This window comes from Mastigoproctus giganteus, chromosome 6, assembly GCF_048544385.1.
Source record: "Mastigoproctus giganteus isolate SK-2022 chromosome 6, ASM4854438v1, whole genome shotgun sequence".
In the NCBI taxonomy this organism is placed as follows: Eukaryota; Metazoa; Arthropoda; class Arachnida; order Uropygi; family Thelyphonidae; genus Mastigoproctus; species Mastigoproctus giganteus.
The window spans coordinates 193,268,725-193,290,259 of NC_143580.1; the positions used below are offsets into that span (position 1 = coordinate 193,268,725).

General features: G+C 35.0%; 1 protein-coding gene across 1 annotated transcript in view; it reads left to right on the plus strand.

Annotated features, from left to right (window-relative positions):
• The window catches only part of LOC150084840 (uncharacterized), a 165,780-nt gene extending 144,766 nt beyond the window's left edge, over positions 1-21,014 (plus strand). The window contains exons 13-14 of the mRNA XM_090376367.1: positions 2,671-2,847; positions 18,402-21,014. Coding sequence (XP_090232493.1) covers positions 2,671-2,847; positions 18,402-20,900 — 2,676 coding nt within the window. The 3' untranslated portion in view covers positions 20,901-21,014. The remainder of the gene's footprint in view (positions 1-2,670; positions 2,848-18,401) is intronic.
• Positions 21,015-21,535: the final 521 nt, after the last annotated feature.

The following is a 21,535-nucleotide window of genomic DNA, read 5'->3' on the forward strand; positions in this document are numbered from 1 at the left end:
AAATGAAGAGCTGAAACACTTCATCACCAGAGAGATGGCAATGGCATTTCACGAAATTGCATTGGCAATGGCAAGGCTTGAAAAGATGGATCCTGACAGCAAACGATTCTTCAAAGTTAACAGAGGGGTGAATGATATGCTTGCTTCCTCACTACAAAGACATCTACGATGAAAAGAAAAAAGCCACCATCCAGTCATCTATTAATATGTTCTTTCATAAGGTTGAGCGGCTGTCCCTTTCTAAATCTTCACAGCCCTCAACCTCTGTAGCAGCATACATAACATCAACGATGCTGATATTATGCTGGTGTTATGCCTATCTCCTCTCTTTTTTTTGTAATTTTAAAATTTTTTAAATTGCACGCTTTTGTAATTTTTCCTGCGCATGAAATAAAAAATTTAATTAATACAATAAATAATTCTATTCACATGTTTGTCGAACATTTTTTTTTTTTTTTTTTTGATTCAATCAATTCAGCGACCACAGTTGTGGGTACTGCACAAGCATGGGGAAATTCCAACTTATGTAAAATCCTACTTATGTAGAGTTTCGCAGAATGCAACCCTTACGTTAATCGGGGAGTGGCTGTATACACATATTTTTAAAAAATTTTTATTTATAAAAAAATATTCATATACAAAATATACATTAAATACCTATACTTCTTTGAACTAAACTTATAAAATAAAATATCACACTTCTTAAAAATAAAACAAATATAGCCTTGTTTTTTTTTTTCCCACATATATTTGTTTTATTTTACAGAAATACCTATATTATACATATAGGTATTTTTGTGAAATACAGTAAACCCCCGCTATTCGCGGTATCTGTATTCGCGATTCGCGATCGCCGATTTAATATAAAATGAAACCTTAAAATATGTGAATTTTAAAGCGCCGTGAATATTTTCCACCATAAAAAACATGGGCGTGGCTAAAATTATCTTTCCCGGTCAAAACAGCGCTCAGTGGGTGGGGGGAGAGGGGTGACAAAATCGCGAGCGTGGATGTTTCTCGCTAATCCTTGTTCAGTATGTGTTATGCGCTTGTCATGGAAGGTTTCGTCGTTTGCTTTTAATTTATATGTTTATAAATTGAATAAATTTATCAATTTATAAATTGATATGCTTACAAAAATGATAAATCTACCGTTTTGCAGTGTAAAACAAACTTTTTCGAGTGTATTAACGAAGAAAGTGACTTTATTGTGGACAAGTTCTTTCTAACCCCTACAAAAATATGGCTACGAATAAAAAGAGAAATGTGAAAATATCAAAGAAGGTGATGACATTAGCGAATAGAATTAAGTTATTAGACAAAATTTCTAATGGTGAAAGTGTCTCCTCAGTGGCAAAACATTATAAAATCAACGAGTCAACGGTACGATCAATCAAGAAATCGGAAGAAAAATCCGCCGTAGTGTCCGTGAAAACGCGCTAATTGTTTCAAAAATTTGCTCTGTAACTCGTGATGTTAAATTATAAAAAATTGAAAAAGCTTTAAATCTGTGGATAGAAGACCGAACTCAAAATAAAATTCCGTTAAGTTCACTCATCATTCGCGAAAAGGCAAAACTCCTTTATCAACACTTTAGCGAAACTGGTGATAGCACTGGCGTGATGTTTTTTTTTGCTAGCAAGCAAAGGCGCTGGTTTGAAAGATTTGTTTGAAATTTCTAATAAATATTACAATTTAATATTAAATTGTTTCTTATTTTCATTTCGATGCCATATGCTTGCATTTCACTATGTACTGTCTATGTACATAGTCATATTACGAAGGTACATATAATACATACATAGACAAAATTTTAGACTAGTTTTTCTTATATATTTCATACTTTGGAACGGAACCCCTTTATTACTATGGGAGCCATAACTCAGTATTCGCGTTTTCGGTATTCGCAACATTTCTCAGGAACGTAACCCCCGCGAATAGCGGGGGTTTACTGTAATAATAATCCATACTTCTTTTAATAAATAATACAATAGAAATTAAATAATATAATTAAATATATTTTTCCATGGAGTGGATTTTTCTTAATAATTCTTATTATTTGCTATTTCTTCATAAACTTCTTTACAAGAATTAGCAAAATTACACCTAACTTGTAGTATTGCTTTCGGTGTTTTTACGGTCAGATGTGTTTTTTTTTTTTTTTTTTTTTTTTTTGACATCCACAATTTATTTACTACCGAAAAAACTTTCTGTTGCACCATTGGTTCCTTGCAAACATAATCCAAATCCATTTACTCTTTTCAAATTCCTGCATGGTATGTCAAAATGTTTAAATATTTCAACCCATGTCATATCTGTTGGCATTCTTTTATTTTTGAATCATCAGCATAATTTTTTAAATATGATATCTTGTTAAAAAGCCCACTTTCCTATGGGGCCTACATGTCCAATTCGGGACAGTTTGCAATGTGGCAAAAATGACTTAAATCTGGGATTGTCCTGCATAATCTGGGATGTCTGGCTCTAAATATGTACCACTCAATATTTTTATTTTACATTCTTTTTCTAGTTTATAGTTTTTTTATAATTGGTTGCTTGTGTAACTTAAGAGATTTATAATTAAAGGTGAGAATCTTGTTTTATAGATATTTTTATTTGAAAGTTAATAATGCTAAATAGAATGTAATTAATAAGAAAATTTTTTTTTAGTCACCAGCTGTTAATCGAAGGAATAGAAGTTTAAATGACCAACCAGATTTGCCCATGTACACAGAACCTGTGCATCCAGAAACTAGTAGGCCAACAAGTGATGATACTGTAAGCCTAGACAGATCTTGTTCTAAAGATAGCAGTGCCAGTGCCAGCTTCAGTTCAACAGCACAACATGTAAGCATATTTGAAAGCATCCTTTATGCCCCCCTCCACATATTTGTTTATGAGTACACCATGTACTCGTGTTTAGAATTGTGCTTCATGTACTCATATTTAGAATCTATTAATTTTACATTTTATAGGAGTACATGACACAGAGGCTACAAAATGTTTACCTGTATAATTCTTCATTTGTTTCTCTATCTTTCTATCATGCAAGGTCCACATTATTAAAAGAAAGAGAATTGTTAAAAATTTTACATAACTATATTCTGGTCCAAGGGAGCTTAATTTTAAAAATACACTTTGCTACTTCACTTTGGGAAATAGATCATGGGAAATTTCACTCTAATTTAACAGTAGGCATTTCATTGTGGAACCAGTGATAAACAGTATTACTTAAATACTGGTCAATTGGATCATGCTGATTAATTATTGTATTATCTAAACTTGCATGTTAATAATAATAATGATAGACCCCATCAGCATGAGGTCTATTCATGCTGATGAGGTTATTCCAAAAATGAAATCATTGTTATATTTGGTCATTTTTTTGCCATTTATTTTCATTTAATTCTGTTACTGATAACAGGATTAGATTGCATTAATAATATAAATAAATAAATAAATAATCATTTATTGTCAAAAATACAGGTAGTCCCATTGCAAACTTGTAGCTAGGGACAGAAATTAGCAAAATTTTTACACTTTATAAGGAACAATAGTATTACATGTGTAAATAAGAAATGAGGCAATATGTGAGTACATGGATATAGCTGGGACTGCAGGGACATTTTATACATAGAATTTAGGTGTATAATGGGATAACATTTTCTACAGTTTAGTAGTATGAAAATGTTTATTATATTGATCTTTGAGTGGCTTGAGAATTCCACAGAGTTGTAGGCTTACAGTGATATTTTTATTATTATTATTATTATTATTAGCCATATGGTACAAGGAAGCCTGAGGCTTATGCTGCACCAGCCAAAAAAAAAAAAAAAAAATCCCAAGTTACCCCCTGTGTGTGTGTGTGTGTGTGTGAGAGAGAGAGAGAGAGAGAGAGAGAGAGAGAGAGAGAGAGAGAGAGAGAGAGAGAGAGAGAGAGAGAGAGAAGTAGAAAGGCATCACCAAGAAAGAGAAGAATGATGATATCCAGCTCAGGACCCTGGGTTTGCCAAGCCCGTACTCACCAGATGTGAGCCCCCGGGGTTCATACAAGAAACAGCACCGTATGCAGCAGTCACAGACTTGAACCCAGGTCACTCAAAGCACGTGCACTTATTCACCCGCGCGCCTGACCACTCGGCTAGCATTTACTGGCCAGGAAACTCAGATTCAGTTGTAACCCCCCCCCCCCCAAGGTTTAGAATGATGAGGCTTTTGGCTGTTTTATGTGTGATATATCTTGTTTATATGTGATATTGTTTGTTTTGTAGAATGTTGTAGATGTCAGCACAACTAAGCAGTTTTAAAAATTTCAAGGAAAAAATTTGCAGGTAGCTAGGTATTGGAAATCATACTATGTAAACAGTTTGCTTGGGCTTCATTAGCATTAGTAGTGGTAAATGATGCAAGAAAGCAAGCTTATACAGCATCAGCCAAAAAAAAGACACTTCCCATTTCACCAATTCATTCCCTCCAATGGTTTGTCCAGTTCTCACTTATTCATATTTCCCATTAAACAGAAAAGCAGAATGCTCAAATAATGTCAGAATTCCAAAGTAAAAAAATAAATCAATAACAGGAAACACACCCAGTGGACAGGTTTTTTATATTTGGGCCTTTAAAAATATTTGCCAAGCTATTCCAAATTTCATTAAAATCAGTTCAATAGAATTGGAAATTAATATTTATTTTTTCTATTTAAATTGTGTAGAAAAAAGAAATTCATAGATTAAGCGTAGTTAACAATAATCTGACATGAGTAACATAACTATTGTTATGTTAGACTCATGAATGTGATGTCACTTTTGAAGAAATACAGATATATATATATATATATAACCATATAAATTAGAATAAGGATTAAAATAAAATAATGCCAGCAGTACGGCAAGACAAGAGGGAAAAGGCGAAATTAAACCTAAATTCAAATCATGCAGGGAGGGAAGAGAGGGGTAACAAGAGTAAAAATATTGCAGCAGAAACTCTAAATTAATTTAGAAAATCTAAATGTACGAATAATAATTCTTTGAAATTTAAAAGCCAATTAAATAGAAATTTAACGGTGCCCCCTCTGACGGGCACCAGGTCCAAATTTATGTGAAATATCACCAAACAGAGATTTAAACCACTACAATAAAACAAAACAAAAATAGACTGACCATTATGCCCCATCTCGACAGAGGACCACAAGGCCAATAATGGTCAGGGAATCGCTGCATTTCGAACGCTAAACAACTCGCCGCAAAGGAGAATCGATCGTAAGATCAGTCCGCCACACCGATCCCCAGATCGAACCGCCAATGCAGGGAATTGAATAGCGGTAGTCCTGATGCGGCAAAAATCAAAAATAGAACAGACATGAGCACTCCAGTGCAAAGCCACACTACTGACAAAAGTAAACTTAACCCGTTTATATAAACGAATAATGAACTATAGATGGCAGTACAGGCGCAGCGTTAGCAATTCGCCCAATACTATCATGTGACATAATTATACATGTATTTAAATAATGTTGAAATAGTTGGAAAACGGAATATTTCATAATAAAAAATAAAAAGGACCCTTCTTTTTATTTTAATCGACCCTCCGATGGTCGATTATGTCACTGATGGTGGAGTTGGTTTTCGATGTGATTACCATTGTTCTGGACCAGAAATTGCATAGTGTGCTCAACTGCAGAATGCAACATCTCTGAAGTAATGTTCTGCACATGCTACATTACGTTGTCCTTTAAGACAGCCAGGTTACGTACACTTCCTCGATAGACATTGGCCTTGAGATGACACACAGCCAAAAATCGCACAATGTAAGGTCAGGTGCAGTAAAGCGATGCCAGAGAAGCTGCCGCACTGGTTGTGTGATATGAGGAGGAGTCCCATCTTGCATAAAAATTGTCTCATCCAGGCATCCTCTTTGCTGCAGTTGAGGAATAATGAAACTGCTCAGCATGTGATGATATCTTTCTGATGCAATGGAACAGGTGGTTGCTTCTGCTGGGTGCAATTTGTCCTGGGCAATCTGGGTGCAAGTATGGCCCTTGGATGAAATTTGAAGTTGCACCACACCAGACGGTGATTTTCGGCAAGTGCAATGGGATTTGTTGAATAGCATGTGGTGCTTCCGAAGCCCATATTCACCAGTTTTGAGTGTTGATAGTCCCATTGAGATAAAAATGAGCCTCATCTTTCCAAAGAATGTTCCATGGCCAGGCATCGTTCACTTCCATTCTGACCAAAAACATTAGAGCAAATGCTGTTCGTTTTTCAGGTTATCTCTTTGCAGCTACTGCTGGCGACTGATCTTGTTTGTTGTTTGGTTTTTAGGAGCATTAGCAACTAAGGCCATATTGCTCCGGGATATGCGGTGGTCATTCCCTGCCCTTTCCGCATCCTCCGACGGGCTCGAACCCCGGTCTAATCAAGAAGCGTGTGTTATGCACTGCTGCTCCTTCCCACCTGGCTACGGAGGCGCCTACTGATCTTGTAATGATAATAGTGGATTAGTTTCTGAAGAATTTTCCACATAGTGGAATATGGGACATCCAGTTGCCTCACTACTCTCCATGCGCTGCTACTAGTTCCAGCAGCTGTATCCATGGATCAGTCGACGATAGCCATTGCAACTTCCTCTGCTACCTGAGGTGAAACAGGCTTTCTTCCTCTTCCAGGCTTAACAACAAAGGACCCAGTTTCCTCAAATTTGTTAATCGTCCATCTAATTTCCACAGCTGATAAAGGACTTTGACATGATGTAATGCAGTAATGCATTACATCCATTAATGTAGAAGAACTTCGCAATTAAAGTGCAATCAGGCCACGTGAGATGCACTGTTAAAGGTAAACTTACAGAATACACTTGCGATGCTTGCGTTGTGCCTTTATAGCTCTCTGCTGCTGGGAAAATTAAATTAACTGAGATTTATGCAAATTTTCTGCTCTCTAGGCATCTTATTTTTTAGTTTGGATTTAAAACTTTAGTGCAATTCAGTTTCTGCTTTTTTTGTAAAGAGCACAAATAAATATTTGTAATTTCATTTAAGGTTTGTCTTAGTTATGTATATGTTGGTACTTTTTCAGCCCCATATTATCCCCTGTCGGCAGACTTTGGAACTAATTTTTTTTTTTTTTTTTTTCCGCTGGATCCTTCTCCCCATGCCTTGAATAGCTTACTTACTAATTTTGGTGGCATTCCACTTATTACTTAGAGCTACAGAGAGCTCTGAATAGGGATACTTTAATTATGGCTACCTTGTATATGTATATGTTTGTATTAATATATTGAATAAAGTATGCATAAATGGATGTGAAAATTACACAGAGGGCCAGAAACTAGAAGGGTGAGGATAGTAGAAAAGGAAGTGTAGTAGATATGTGAAAGGTGAAAGAATGTTAATATCCTAAAAGTTATGATGAATTAAGAAAATTATGGGCTGAATTACATAGCCAATAGAAGGTGGGTGAACTGTAAAGTAAAATTAGTACAGTAAAATACAAATAAAATAAAAAACAAGTACAGTAAAATACAAACAAAAATAAAAAGTGGTATAGCTGTCATCAGATGTGGAGGGAAAAACATTTGGATAATGGTCGAATATGAGTAAGGCAGATGTGCAGAATTTGATGTCAGCTGAAGCAAATATTGATACATGGTCAGGTATTTTCATTGGGGGACTACACCTGACCATGAACTGCATTTCTATGCTTGTCCATAGTAGTAGAAGAAAGGTGAAAGGCCAAAAAGCAACAAAAATATAATTAGCACTTTCTAATAGAGTATGGATAAGGTAGTCTTGACGCAGTGTCATTTATTAAGGTAAAATAAGGATCAAGTTAGAATAAGATATGGTTAATATAAATATGTAGTGTTTTGTGTTGGATTTGAAAGTTGTAATTTTGTGGAGATTGGAATCCAATAATATGATAATTCAATAATTTGGAACAAGCACGTGGTATAGGGTGAGATATTAAATTGAGGATAGGGAAGGGAAAAAGGAGTATTTAAATAAATAAAGACGAAAAATAGCAATAGAAGTAGGATAGTAGGAACATTCATATCACCCTCGTATACATTAATAGTTTTACGAATGGGAAGAATGGTAGAAATAGAAAGAAAAAGATAAAAAGCAAAGAAAAAGTTATTAAATAACACTAAGCTAAGCTAGCTGGGGTTGTTAAGGCCAACCTTATAGTAAAGGCTCTGGTTTTGTAAGCATTAGTGTAAAAGGGAGCTAATACAAAATGCTTGTATTGTAAGGAAAAGACAGGCGTAAAAATATGTAAATTGAAACATGCCGAGAAATGAACCAAAAAAGAAATTGAAAGTATAATAACAAAGTGAACAGTACCTGGAGTTTCCAAGTAGTTCAAAACATGCTGGGAAACGAACTTAAAAAACGAAACCGAAAGTATAATAAGAAAGTGAATGATATCTGGAGTTTTCAAGTAATGTGTAGCTGAAATAAGCTGGCAGGGAAAATATACATAGCTGAAGGAAAAAGGCGGGAAAATGAAGCGCACATATTTAGTAGAGTAGATGAATGCATGTAAACCTTAATCACATTAGTAATATATCTACATGATAAAGCAATTTATAGCAGCATAATGGATTTAATAGTGAGCTGTGAAGAAATATAAAAAATGGGAAAGTAGTGACCTCTGTTGTTAGAAAAAGAAATGCAGTTGGAATAGTAGGACTTTACTGTATAAAGTCATACAGATTACAAAAATAAACCTAGAAAGGAGGAACTATGTAAAGAATCACAAAATGTTCTGAGATAGAGAAAGATTAATAATTTTAATCTGTAGTCCAAAATGGTATAGTAAGAATCCAATTTTGAAAGAATAGTAAAGACATCTAAGGATGAAGAACTAGTTTAAGTCCATTGATGAAAGAATATGAGATAATTCCAAGGATATAAATAACTTCGTGATTTTAAATACAAAAGTGGTGTAGTTAAGAATCCAATTATGAAAGAACAGAAAATAAGTCCATGTATATGAAACAATTCCACAGAAACAAATAATTGGATGTCTCTAGACCTAATAGTGGTGTACTTAGGAGACTGTAGAAAGAAATTTTTTCAAAGATTAGTGGCAAAATCAAGTCACTAAACTCTAAAGTTGGCTATACAATTTTAGTATAAAATCAAGAGGTGGATTTTCAAAGGTATAGTATGAAAGAACAGGAAATAAGTCCATAGTTATGAAACCAGTTGAACCAAAAGGTAGTTTCAGGTGTAAATTCAAAGGTGAAAGGGTGTAGTAAAAATCCAATGTTGCAAGAATGGTAAATAAATCCAAGGATAAAGAACTAGTTTAAATTCATTGATTAAAGAATATGACATAATTCCAAGGATATAATTAACTTGTTGAATTTAGATCCAATGGTGGTGTAGTTAAGAATCCAATTATGAAAGACCTGGAATAAGTCTAAGGACATGAAACCAGTTGAATCCAAAGAAGGAAGAACAATTCTAAGGAAACAAATAATTGGATGTATCTAGACCAAATAGTGGTGAGTTAGGAGACCGTATAAAGTAATTTATACAAAGATTAGTAGCAAAAACAAGTCACTAAAATCTAAAGGCAGCAATACAATTTCAGAAGAAAATCCAGAAGTGGATTTTTAAAGGTATAGTATGTTATAAAATGCTTGAAAAATCCAGGACCCAAAGGAATTTTAGCATATTCTACATATAATATAAATTGTACCTGAAAAGAAAATAGGAAATGTCAACAAAGACTCAGCATGGGTAATGAATTATAAGTAATTTCTTGAAGGATTATTAAAACTTATCAAATGAATACATGAGAAAAGTGAAAACTTAACAGTAGAAACTTAGTGAGTAAAGAAACAAAATAATCATTCCGAAGAAAATCATTATATCGGAAATCATTAATAGTTATTACTTACCAAGTAATGGAATTCCACCAGATTATATTACAATTTTACAGATACAATTAACCTGACCAGTTTATAGTAAATTATAACATTAGTAAATTAATAAGAGGAGTTTACCTCAATATAGTACGTGGAACACTTCCGTATGATACCCTCCAGAAATTAAAACGGAAAAAACGAAAAAATCGACAACTTACCGGTACATTAAAGTAAAATATAAATAATTAAAGTAAAATATAAATAATTAAATAATCAATTTAACACAATTCAAAATCAATTCAAAACAATTAAAATTCAAATTAATGCAATTAAAAGAATCTAACGAAAATATTCAAAACGATTTTCCTTCCTCAGATTCTACATATAATATAAATTGTACCTGAAAAGAAAATAGGAAATGTCAACAAAGACTCAGCATGGGTAATTAAGGAAGGAAAATCGTTTTGAATATTTTCGTTAGATTATTTTAATTGCGTTAATTTGAATTTTAATTGTTTTGAATTGATTTTGAATTGTGTTAAATTGATTATTTAATTATTTATATTTTACTTTAATTATTTATATTTTACTTTAATGTACCGGTAAGTTGTCGATTTTTTTCGTTTTTTCCGTTTTAATTTCTGGAGGGTATCATACGGAAGTGTTCCACATACTATATATTGAGGTAAACTCCTCTTATTAATTTACTAATATTATTATCAACGTAGAACATATTGAGTATTTCAGCTCTGATTCATACTATCTAAGTAAATTATAACTGAATTTATTTCTGATAAAATGGGAAAATATATTGAAACAGTATTTTACAAAATAGATAGGGATGTTATTATTAACTAGCTTGTTGTAAAGTAGTTGTAGAGCTTTGGTGAACAGTAGATGGTTACTACATATGTTAGCTAATCTGATAGTTTGAGTACAAATTATATTTTTATGTATTTTGTTGGAAATATTGGAATGCCAGTTGGTAAGGTAAATGAAATGAAAGTTAAATTTATTTTTTTTATCATATATGTCAATATTATATGGTGGTGAAGCATTGCTAAGAGTAATATTGAAGTCAAGGAAGTTGGCTGTCTGATTAGTGAAGTTTTCTTTATTTAGTTTAAGTTCAATAGGGTAAATAGCTTTGGCTATAGGTTCAAAGTTAGTATCAACTGTGTGGTACTACGCTGACAGTGGTAGAGAATGAAAAGGACCTGGGGGTAATTGTGCAGGCAGATATGAAGTTTTCTGAGTAGTGCAGACGGTCTACAAGAGTAGCTCATGGTGTGTTGTCAATGATATATAGAAATTTTACTAACAGGGATAAGGAGGTGATTGTCCCCTTGTATAAGGCAATTTTTTTTTTTTTTTGGTAGTTGTTGGCACATCAGCTTCTGTGGCCATAATGCACCTCCCAAGGTTTTTGCAGTACTTTGATCCAAGCCCGAGGCGGGATTCGAACCCGTGACCTTTGGGTTGCCAGGCAGGCACTTTACCCACCTGGCTAGCCCGGTCGGCTATATATATATATAAGGCAATGGTCAGGCCACATCTTGAGTACTGTATACAGGTCTGGAGGCTTCACTTTAAGAAGTATAGGATGTAGAGCTGCTGGAACGAATACAAAGAAGGGCAACAAGATTAATGAATGAAACAAAGGGTTGCTGTTACGAAGAAAGGCTTAAGTTTTGCAAATTACAGTGTCTGGAGACTAGGCACCTGCAAGGTGATCTGATTGAGGTATATAAAGCCTTGAATGGTTTGAGCATGCTCAATGCTGATAGGATTCTTCCTCTTGCTCAGAATAATCGCCTGAGAGGGCATAAATTCAAATTGAGGAAAGGCAGTTGTAGGATAGATGTGCGGAAGTTTGCCTTTAGCCAGTGGGTGGTTGATTGCTGGAACAAACTTCCATCTGTCGTTGTAGAAGTTGATAGCTTAAATAGATTCAAGGCAGAACTAGACAAACATTTGGAGCGAGCGAATGGGTGAAATGAGAAAGGTGTTTTTTTTTTGGCTGATGCTATATAAGCTTGGTTTCTTGCATCATATGCCTTTACTAATGCTAAAAAAAAAAGTGTAATGCACTGCACACATCAATTAACTTATTACTTTGGGTACATACTTGTTTTCTGAATATGTGCTCGAATCTACAGGGTTTCCACAAATGATTACCCTGGTTACATTTCGTTACCAAACTTTTATTACTATTGGGAGGTTAACAAAATTTAACCAAATTGCATACTAATATTAAAAGTTTTTATCAATACAATTATAGAGTTTTAAGTCCAGTGAGTTAAGTTTATTGCTGTTTCTGCTAGTAGCGCTGTCGCGTCTATTCAAAGATGCCATCTGTACAAGAGAAAGCTCAGTGTGTTGTTTGGTTAGCTGAAACAAAATCTCCTGTGACTGTGCAGAGAATGTTTAGAGCCAAGTACAGTAGAAATCCTCCAGACGTAAAGCTTATTAAATCGTGGGTGGAAAAGTTTTTGGCAACTGGGTCAGTTGAGAAAGGGAAAATCATTGGCAGACCATCCGTTTCTGAAGAAACAGTGGATGCAATTCAAGATGCTTTTACGCGATCACCTAGTAAATCCATGCAACAAGCTTCACAGCAGTTCCAAGTACCAAAGTCTACAGTGCACAAAGTGTTATGGAAACATCTAAAGCTATATGCCTACAAAGTTCAGATACTTCAGCAGTTGAAACCAAAGGATCATCGTAAATGTGAGGAATTTGCTAACCTCATATTTAATAAAATTGACGATGATAATCAGTTTTTGTAGAACGTTTGTTTTTCGGATGAGGCCTCATTTCATGTTAGTGGTGTAGTCAAAAGACACAATGTTCATATTTGGGGATCCGAAAATCCACATGTGGTAACAGAGCATATTCGTAACAGTCCCAAAATCAATGTGTGCACCCTATTACATGATTACATTATTGGATCTTTTTTCTTTCACGAAAACACGATTAGTGCAAACATGTTTTTAGACATGCTCATTAATTATGCCATATCCCAATTGGAACAGAGGCAGCCTACAGTTATCTTACAGCTGGATGGAGCACCCACTCATTGGGCTCAAGTTGTTCATGACACTTTGGATAAGACATTTCCAAACCGTTGGATGGGCAGGGATGGACCGATTTCATGGCCCCCAAGGCACCAGACATAACCCCACTGGATTTCTTTCTTTGGGGATATGTTAAAGACTTGGTGTATGCGACAGCTGTTCCAGATATTGAAACATTACGAGAGTGGATTACACATGCGTTCGAATGCATCGCCTCACAGATGTTAGAACATGTATGGAGAGAGATTGAATATCGCCTTGATATTCTACGTGCCACAAGAGGCGCTCACGTTGAAGTTCTTTAAAGTCCTTATGTATTGATAAAAACTTTTAATATTAGCTTACAATTTGGTTAAATTTTGTTAACCTCCCAATAGTAATAAAATTTTTGTAACAAAATATAATCAGGGTAATCATTTGTGGACACCCTGTATATCAAAAAATAGAATGAGATTGCTTTGGAACTTCTGAAACAGCCATTAAAGGATGCAGCATATCTTCTCCTCACACAAGTGTATCGATATATGTATAGTCTCACTGGTTCAGGCCAAAACCAGCCAACCAACTGGTTCAGGCATATCACATAAGTGCCAAGGATGTCACACTTTGAGAAATGAACAGACACAATGTTGAAAATTTGTGACAAGGTGTTTTGCAGATGGACACAGCAACTTTGTTTGCTCATTCATATTGCAATGCCCTTGCACATGCAGTACGAAAGCAATGAAGATGCATGCAAGCCTACCTTTTCTGATTTTTCGCAAACTGACTGGGTGTATATATGTAAACCAATCCTTAGTTATGCATATCTGTATATAGTCAACTTGCTAACAAGGTGAAGGCAACTGCGAAATGAAACAGTTCATGTTTATTTAATCATCATACAAGTAAGAATTCTAAATTTTTCTAAAAAAAAAAAAAAAAAAAAAAAAAATCTTATATTACAACAAAGTTAACTTTACTTTGTCTAAAATATCATCACGAACCTTTCCTGCTTGGGCAGTGCTTTAAACCTTCTTAGAATCCAGCTGTGACACAGAGGTGCATGCCATTCACTATAGTTTGTTTCTCTCCGGTGGAGGCAAAGAAGTGCTTTGATAATAAGAACATCTCATGTAGGTACAGGGGTATATATCTACCTTCTGACTAGCAGCAGAAATCACTATAGTGGCTTTCAATAGTACTTGTCAGAAAGACAATTGCAGTGTGGATCTTAAATCAGCCTCAAAAAGCATTTAACATTAGCATTAGTAGAGGCATTAGATGCAAGAAAGCAAGCTTATATAGCATCAGCAAAAAAAAAATCCTTTCTCATTTCACCCATTCGCTCACTCCAAATGTTTGTCTATTCTGCCTTGAATCTATTTAAGCTATCAACTTCTACAACGATAGATGGAAGTTTGTTCCAGCAATCAACCACCCGCTGGCTAAAGACAAACTTCCACACATCTATCCTACAACCGTCTTTTCTCAATTTGAATTTATGCCCTCTCATGCGATTATTCTGAGCAAGAAGAAGAATTCCATCCGCATTGAGCATACTCAAACCATTCAAGGCTTTATACACCTCAATCAGATCATCTTGCAGGTGCCTAGTCTCCAGTAGTTCTACATCCTTCTTAAAATGAGGCCTCCAGACCTGTATGCAGTACTGAAGGTGTGGCCTGACCATTGACAACACACCATGAGCTACTCTTGCAGACCGTCTGCACTACTCAGAAAACTTCATATCTGCCTGCACAAATACCCCCAGGTCCTTTTCATTCTCTACCACTGTCGGCGTAGTACCACACAGTTGGTACGTTACTCTGGGGTTACTGCTACCCATATGCATTTTAACTTTTTTAACTCTAAACATGCCAGTAAGTTCACTGTCTACTCCTTTTCTTGTGACAAATTCCTTTCTATTCTTAGCCCCACAGGAGATAAGAATTGCTGAAATATTGCTAGCTAACGTAAATTTCTAATACGAAACATACTAAAAATGTTATCGAAGTATTCTGCTAAATTTACCATAATAAGCCATTAATGCACTTCACTTCAGTATTTCACTCCAAATAAATAACACTTTTCATAAAAGAAGTGCAATGCTAGAATTCTAAATCATTTTCTGATGTTAAGAATATAAAAATATATGTAATTCATAAAAGAATGCCAATTTCTTCTGATAAAGCAAAATAAATAAGTGAGTAATAAAAATTTGATTGAAATACATTTATTTTTTTTGTTTAAGCTGTACAAATTATTTTCACTCAGTGCTCTTAAACCTTCTCCCAGTACTGCATATGGTATTTATTTGTAATGGATTCTCTAATTTCCCTCGTGCCACTGTGAAAAAGGCTCTTTCTGTAGAAAAACGTTCTGTAGTGAACGTTTGTGATGGCAGCCAATTTTATAACAAATGAACATATCTCCTGTCAATCATATTAGTTTAACATTGAAATAGACATTAATTTGAATTTTAATTCCTTTACACGTATTCTATTTTTTAATTAAGAAATACTACTTCTGTGTAAAGAAAAATTAATTTAAAAAATTATTTTGGATAAACAGTTTATAGAAAAATATATTATTTTTGAAAGCACTTTTATTAACTTCTTAAAAATTCAGTCTTGATTTAAAACATACTTTGTTTTCTTAATATTTGTTACTTTCTAATGATATTCACCAGTAGGTGCATCCAGAAAAGCAAAATGAAGTTAAACTTTTTTTCCTATAATCTGTTTCATAAAACTTGTAGAATAGTTATTATATCTGATGGAACTTGTACAGTAACAAAGTTCTTTATACAGATCAGCACCACCTGCATACTCTGGAGCCCTGGTTGTGGCAGATTTCATTATACAGTTTGGCTGCAGGATGGTTAAATTAAAAGAGAAAAATTTTGCTATGTCAGTAGTGTTTCTGTATATGGAAAATCTGAGTAAAGCTGGATGACTGATTATCAGAATATCTAAGAAGGAAATCTGTGGTTGTACTCTAGTAAAAAAGCTTAAAGGAGATGTTAGTATGATTTTTAGGTATGGATTGAAGAAAGCTTTGAAAGTAATCAGGACATGTTTGTAGACCCAAAGCATAGACTTCAGATAGTATTGATTGATGCCTTGAAGTTCAAAGCAGATATAAAAATATCTGCTAAGAACAGACAAGGAGTTTCCAATGCCCAAACCAGATATTTGTGAAAAAAAACAACAGCACTTATTCTATCTAATTGTCTGGTGTTTAGTGGGGAAAAAAGAAAAAGAGGATGGGGGACTTTACAAGTCATCAGTAGCTAGAATATTGTTGCAATACAACTGCCAAGGTAGAGTTTGTATCACGTTCCAAGATAATAATTTGTTTCCTCTAAAGCAGCGTTTTTCCCAAACTGGGGTCCACGAAACAGTGGTCGACCATATATACATAACAGATGCATACGTTATATATAGGGGTCTGCAAAGTTTTTTTTTTGATTTTTGAAGGGGTCCATAAATTTTTTTTTGATTTTTGAAAGGGTCCATAGATCTCAGTAGTTTGGGAACCACTGCACTAAAGTATCTGGCTTGAGCATAGGGAATCCCTGTTTCATAGTAGGCATTTTCTTATCTTTTGTATCAAAACCTTTTTCAAAACAACTCCAAATTTATGCAACTGACTGATTCTCCCAATAATATATTCATTAATATGAGTGGGGGGATTTTATATTTGGCTTGGTTTGTTAGTATGATGAAATTTCTGTTGTCAGGGATACAACTGTCCTATTGGCTGCAAGAGCACAGGAGTGACTGCAAATGTTGCAGAATAGCCAATAAGTCCAAAACTATTGGCATGCATGGGTGGGAAGGGGTCACTCCTTTTACTTTGGCTACACTTGCATATTCTCTACTGAAATACACAGAAGAGAAATCTTTTCAATGCTAAATGTACCATTAACAGCAACAAAGGAACCCAGATAAATTTTGTCAGACACAGAGTAAATCAAAGCTTCAGATGAGTTTCACCTTTCCAACAGATGAAGAAGCTAGTGGACAGTAGGCCACCACCTTATCAGTGCAACCTTTCATTCACAATGAACTTCAATAACAGCCACCAGCACTCCTTCATTCTATCATCGTGGGAACAGCAACAACAATTATCTTTATCACATATGCATATCCTGTGCAAATGTGTTTTAATGTAAATTTCAGCATGTTAGCAACTTTACTGTTTAAATATGTTTTCTGTGTCAGTTTAACATTTTGTGTTATGTCTGTGTTTGTTTTTTAACCCCCCCCCTTCATGAAAATGAGGGTATACTTACTGGTATATCTATTAGTGACTTGAGAGTGGTCACTAGGTGGATTGGTTGAAATGTAATGCTTATTATTGCATAGTGTTTGAAGGAATAGAGATAAAAAAAAAAAAAAGTTTTTTAATGCGATATATAATTTTTCTACGTACAACCCACCTAACTCAGTACATTTTGTCTGCTGCTTAACAAGCCATTCAAATAAAATTCTTTCAGCTGAGAGCTCAACCATCTCATCGTACTACTTTCACTTCTTAGTCAGAGTCATATATGTTATCTGGGAAATATTCTTTAAGCTTTGGGAACAAAAAAAAAAAGTCACCTAGAGCCATGGAGGATGTGGAACAACTTCAAATCCCAGCAAAAGAATTCTTGTCAATGTTGCATGGGCTGTGACGAACTCACACGTTGTCTTGAGAAAGGTTGGGCAATACTGCATTGCTTTATGCCAGGCCTTTCTCGTTTTTCTCGATTTTTTTTTTTTTTTTTTTTTTCGAGCTTGCCCAATGTCTCAATGTACGGGAATAAATTTTTTGTGGTCCCTTTTTCAAAATTTAAGAAACTTCATAACTGCATGTTGTTTTGAGCTGTGTGTTCAAAGGTGCTTCCATTTAAAACAACTTGTAAATGAACTGCCAAACAGAAATGTTACTGCACATGTACTAACTATGAACTGTTAGCTATATGGGGAACCTAGTTGGAATTTTCTACACTACCTAGCAGTGAGGTTATGAACTAACAAGCATTACTTCTATCCTCACACATTGTGAAAAAGCTTTCAAGTTCCATGTTCAATAGCCATTATTCCTACTTTCTGGTGCTTGTGTTTGGCCTACATATTTTTTGCTAATACATTGATTACATATTCATCAGTCATTTTTTGACCTGTGCAACTTCAGATTCATTCTTTTCATAATGCAGAATTGTATTCTCTCTTCCCAATCATCACATGCTCTTTAAAGATCAACCACTGGTAATCATGTTTGTTGGCCATCATTTTCTAAAATGCATTCCTACCTTCAAATTTTACAATCTTGTCAGATTACCACTATCCCATTAAAAAGGGATAATGTTAATATGACAAGCACTATATATGAATTTGTATGACAGTAAACAGTTTCTTTTTATACATCAGCAAATGTACAAATAACATTTTAATAAGTCATTGTTTGTTGCAGGACATGGATATGGAACAAGAAAACAGCCAAGGAGTGGGATGTTTATCTTCCAGTAAAGAATCTTTGTCTCATCTTCCAGACTCTACTCCTGAACATCATGGTGGTGAAGGCAGCATACCAAAAAATCTAGAGAACAGGACAAAACAAGCTACCCCAGGTGGATCGCACACACACAAATCATCTTTCAGGGAGCGTCATTGCCGAATTCCCTGGAAATCGTGGAAGAGTTTCCCTGAAGAAACAACTGATACTGAAAACGAGGAGATAACTGATCATATTGATGTTCGTAGGCTCTTAGAATACCGTCCACCTCCAAGAACTTTGAGATCTAAAACAAGAAAAGAAGTAAATGATCTATCAGGAGAGTATGTCACATTCTTTTTTGCTCATGCACATGCTACTCGAAACATGCACACTCAGGAAGGGACATCTAATTTGACAGATGGTGCCACAAATAAACAGGAGAATGAATGCAATATGGATGTTTCTACACCAAGCACTTTTTCCAGAACAGGAAGCTGTGATGTACATAATGGTATAAAAACAGGATCAAACAAAGCCAGAAGACCAGAGTCACAACATAAATCAAATTCTGATAATAATGTAGTTGAGTATTGCACTAGTTCATCGACTGAAAAAAATAAAGGGTTAAAGGATGCAGAGACCCTCAGTAGTAGTAATAGCAATAGCAGTAGTATGTCTTCTTTGTGGAAACAGAATGCTGCAATTAGACGGGTCCAGTCTTTCACAGGAATGGCAAAAGCCAAAGTTGCTTCTCTTCATCATTCGTTATCGTTCAAACAATCACCTCTTCCAAGTGGAGAAGTAAAACAGCAGAGTACAAAATCCTGTGGTGTTCCACCAGTCATATCTTCATCACTACCTTCACATGTAGAAGATGAAAGTCCAATTGCTACTGCTGCATGGCTTCAGATGCAAGAAGAGCATTTTGCAAGTGGTACTAAAAAATGTGGTTCTCTTCCACGTAGTTTCCAGCTGGGTCAAGAGCCACTTTCTTCCTCATCAACTGATGATATTGGTGCAGCTTTAATTACTGAAGCCTCCAGTTGCCATAAACGTGTAAGGGTACATAGTGAACAAAGACCGTTTACCATTGCTGCAGACAAGCCAACCCAAGCTGACTTTTCTGATGATTTTGAACAATATATTGAAGATTCTCCTGGTAAGCAGTGCTCATACCGTTTTTCAGTGAGTAGAGAAGAATATGATGAACAGGATACAACAACAGGATGTACCAATACTCCTGCTGTAAGTATGGAAAATGTAAGTACCATACATCCTGAGCATAAGATTTATCATCAGGTTGCTTCCAAATATTCAACGCTGAAACATGTACTAACAAATGTGAGCTCGAAATTAGCAGGATTAAAAGCACTATACAGCCCGTCTCTAGACCATACAGACTCGTATTCAAATGTTTCTATGGAAAGTGAAAATTCTAGATCTGAACATCTCTTAGGCCGTTGTAGTAGTCGTGCTAGCATCAGAAGTGAAAAAGATCTCAGCCCTAAAGTTCTTACTGCAAAATTAGTACATTCTGTGGCAAAGGCGTATTCTTCAGTAATAAAACACAGATTAAAGAAGACTGATACACCTAAAGAAAATAATAAATCACTTGCAAATATCAATGTCACTGTTCCTGTTTATAAGTCTGGAAGCTCAGTTATTGGGGCACGAATGGCTTGCCCTTATGAATCTGAGTATAGTATACCAAAAAACTGCATCCCGTCGCGTAACAATAAAAGTGCAAAAAGTACAGAAATGAGGCCAGATAGCCTGTTTTCAGAGTCATCAAATGCTACTTCTTCCAGTGATGGTGATAAGTCAAGAACAGCAGAATTTGCATTTAAAACAGCAGCAAAAGAAAATGATGCAGATGGCAGCCAGTCTGATGACAGTGAATCATCAGCTGATAGCTACTATGAACGCACTTTTGATGCAATTGAAAGTGCTTTAGCAGAGGATATGTTTAGGGATTCGGCAATATACAGTGATCCAGAAGATGCAGACTTAAGTGCTATTGAATATCCTTCAAAAAAAAGAAACGAAACAGAAAAAGTTTTTGGCAAAAATATGAACAATTCCCTCTCTAATTCTGTTGTAGCAACTAATAAAAAAATACCATCCTCCTCACACCTAGAACTTGTTTGTGTACGCCGAGTGGACAGAGCAATCATTGACAGGTTGCGAATTCTAGAAGAAAATCTGAAATTTCAGAAAGAAGACATAGTAGGACTATCTTCAGAAGGATTGACTAACTTTAAACAGTGCCAAACACAGTTAGAAAAGTCTTCACAGATGGGTAGTCACGAATGTGAAGAGAGTGAAACTAGTTCTGAACATTCTGCCTCAACAGTGAACACAGTTATGGAATCTGGTGATGTCAAAAATATCTGTGTAACAGGTAAAACTCAGCCCAGGATAAAAGGTTGGGTTAAGCATGTTGTAGATAAGCTTCAAGGAGAAAACCAGGCATAATACAGTAATTGAAATATTCAGCCACAATTAACACTTCCGACTGCCAGTTGTACAGTGCCTTATACTTCTTGTAGCTGAATTGCAAAGTGCCAAAATATCATGGGTTCCTTAAAATATAAATGGAAAATAACATTTTTACAAAACATTTCCTTTGTTGTGCAATGCTAAATAGCAAAGTGAATTAGTGTCTTACACATTGCCATACAAACATTTTTTCTTCAGGTGCAACTAATGTACAAAATGAATTTTATATATTGTATGTAGTTCTTTGAGGAAACTGAGATACCAAATCTCATTTGACAATTGTAAATACCTTCCCTCTACTGCAAGTTAACCTTTAGTGCATTGCATCTATATATTTCCAATTTTTTTTTAAAAAGTTAGGCAGCTTCAGTCTCATCCTTCATGGTAGCATTTTTTTTTTCTATATATATATATATATATACATAATAGTTAATTTCGGTGCAATTTTTTTTATTAAAACAAATAAGCAGTTGCTCGTATTGTCTTCCGTGTTGGTTATACAGAATTAAAATGAGCTATTTTGGGAACATGCAGTTTAGTAGGGGTTCGTTTCTAGTCAGGGCAGGCCATTTATATTCAACTTCTCATGTGATTGTAGGTGCTTTTGGTAC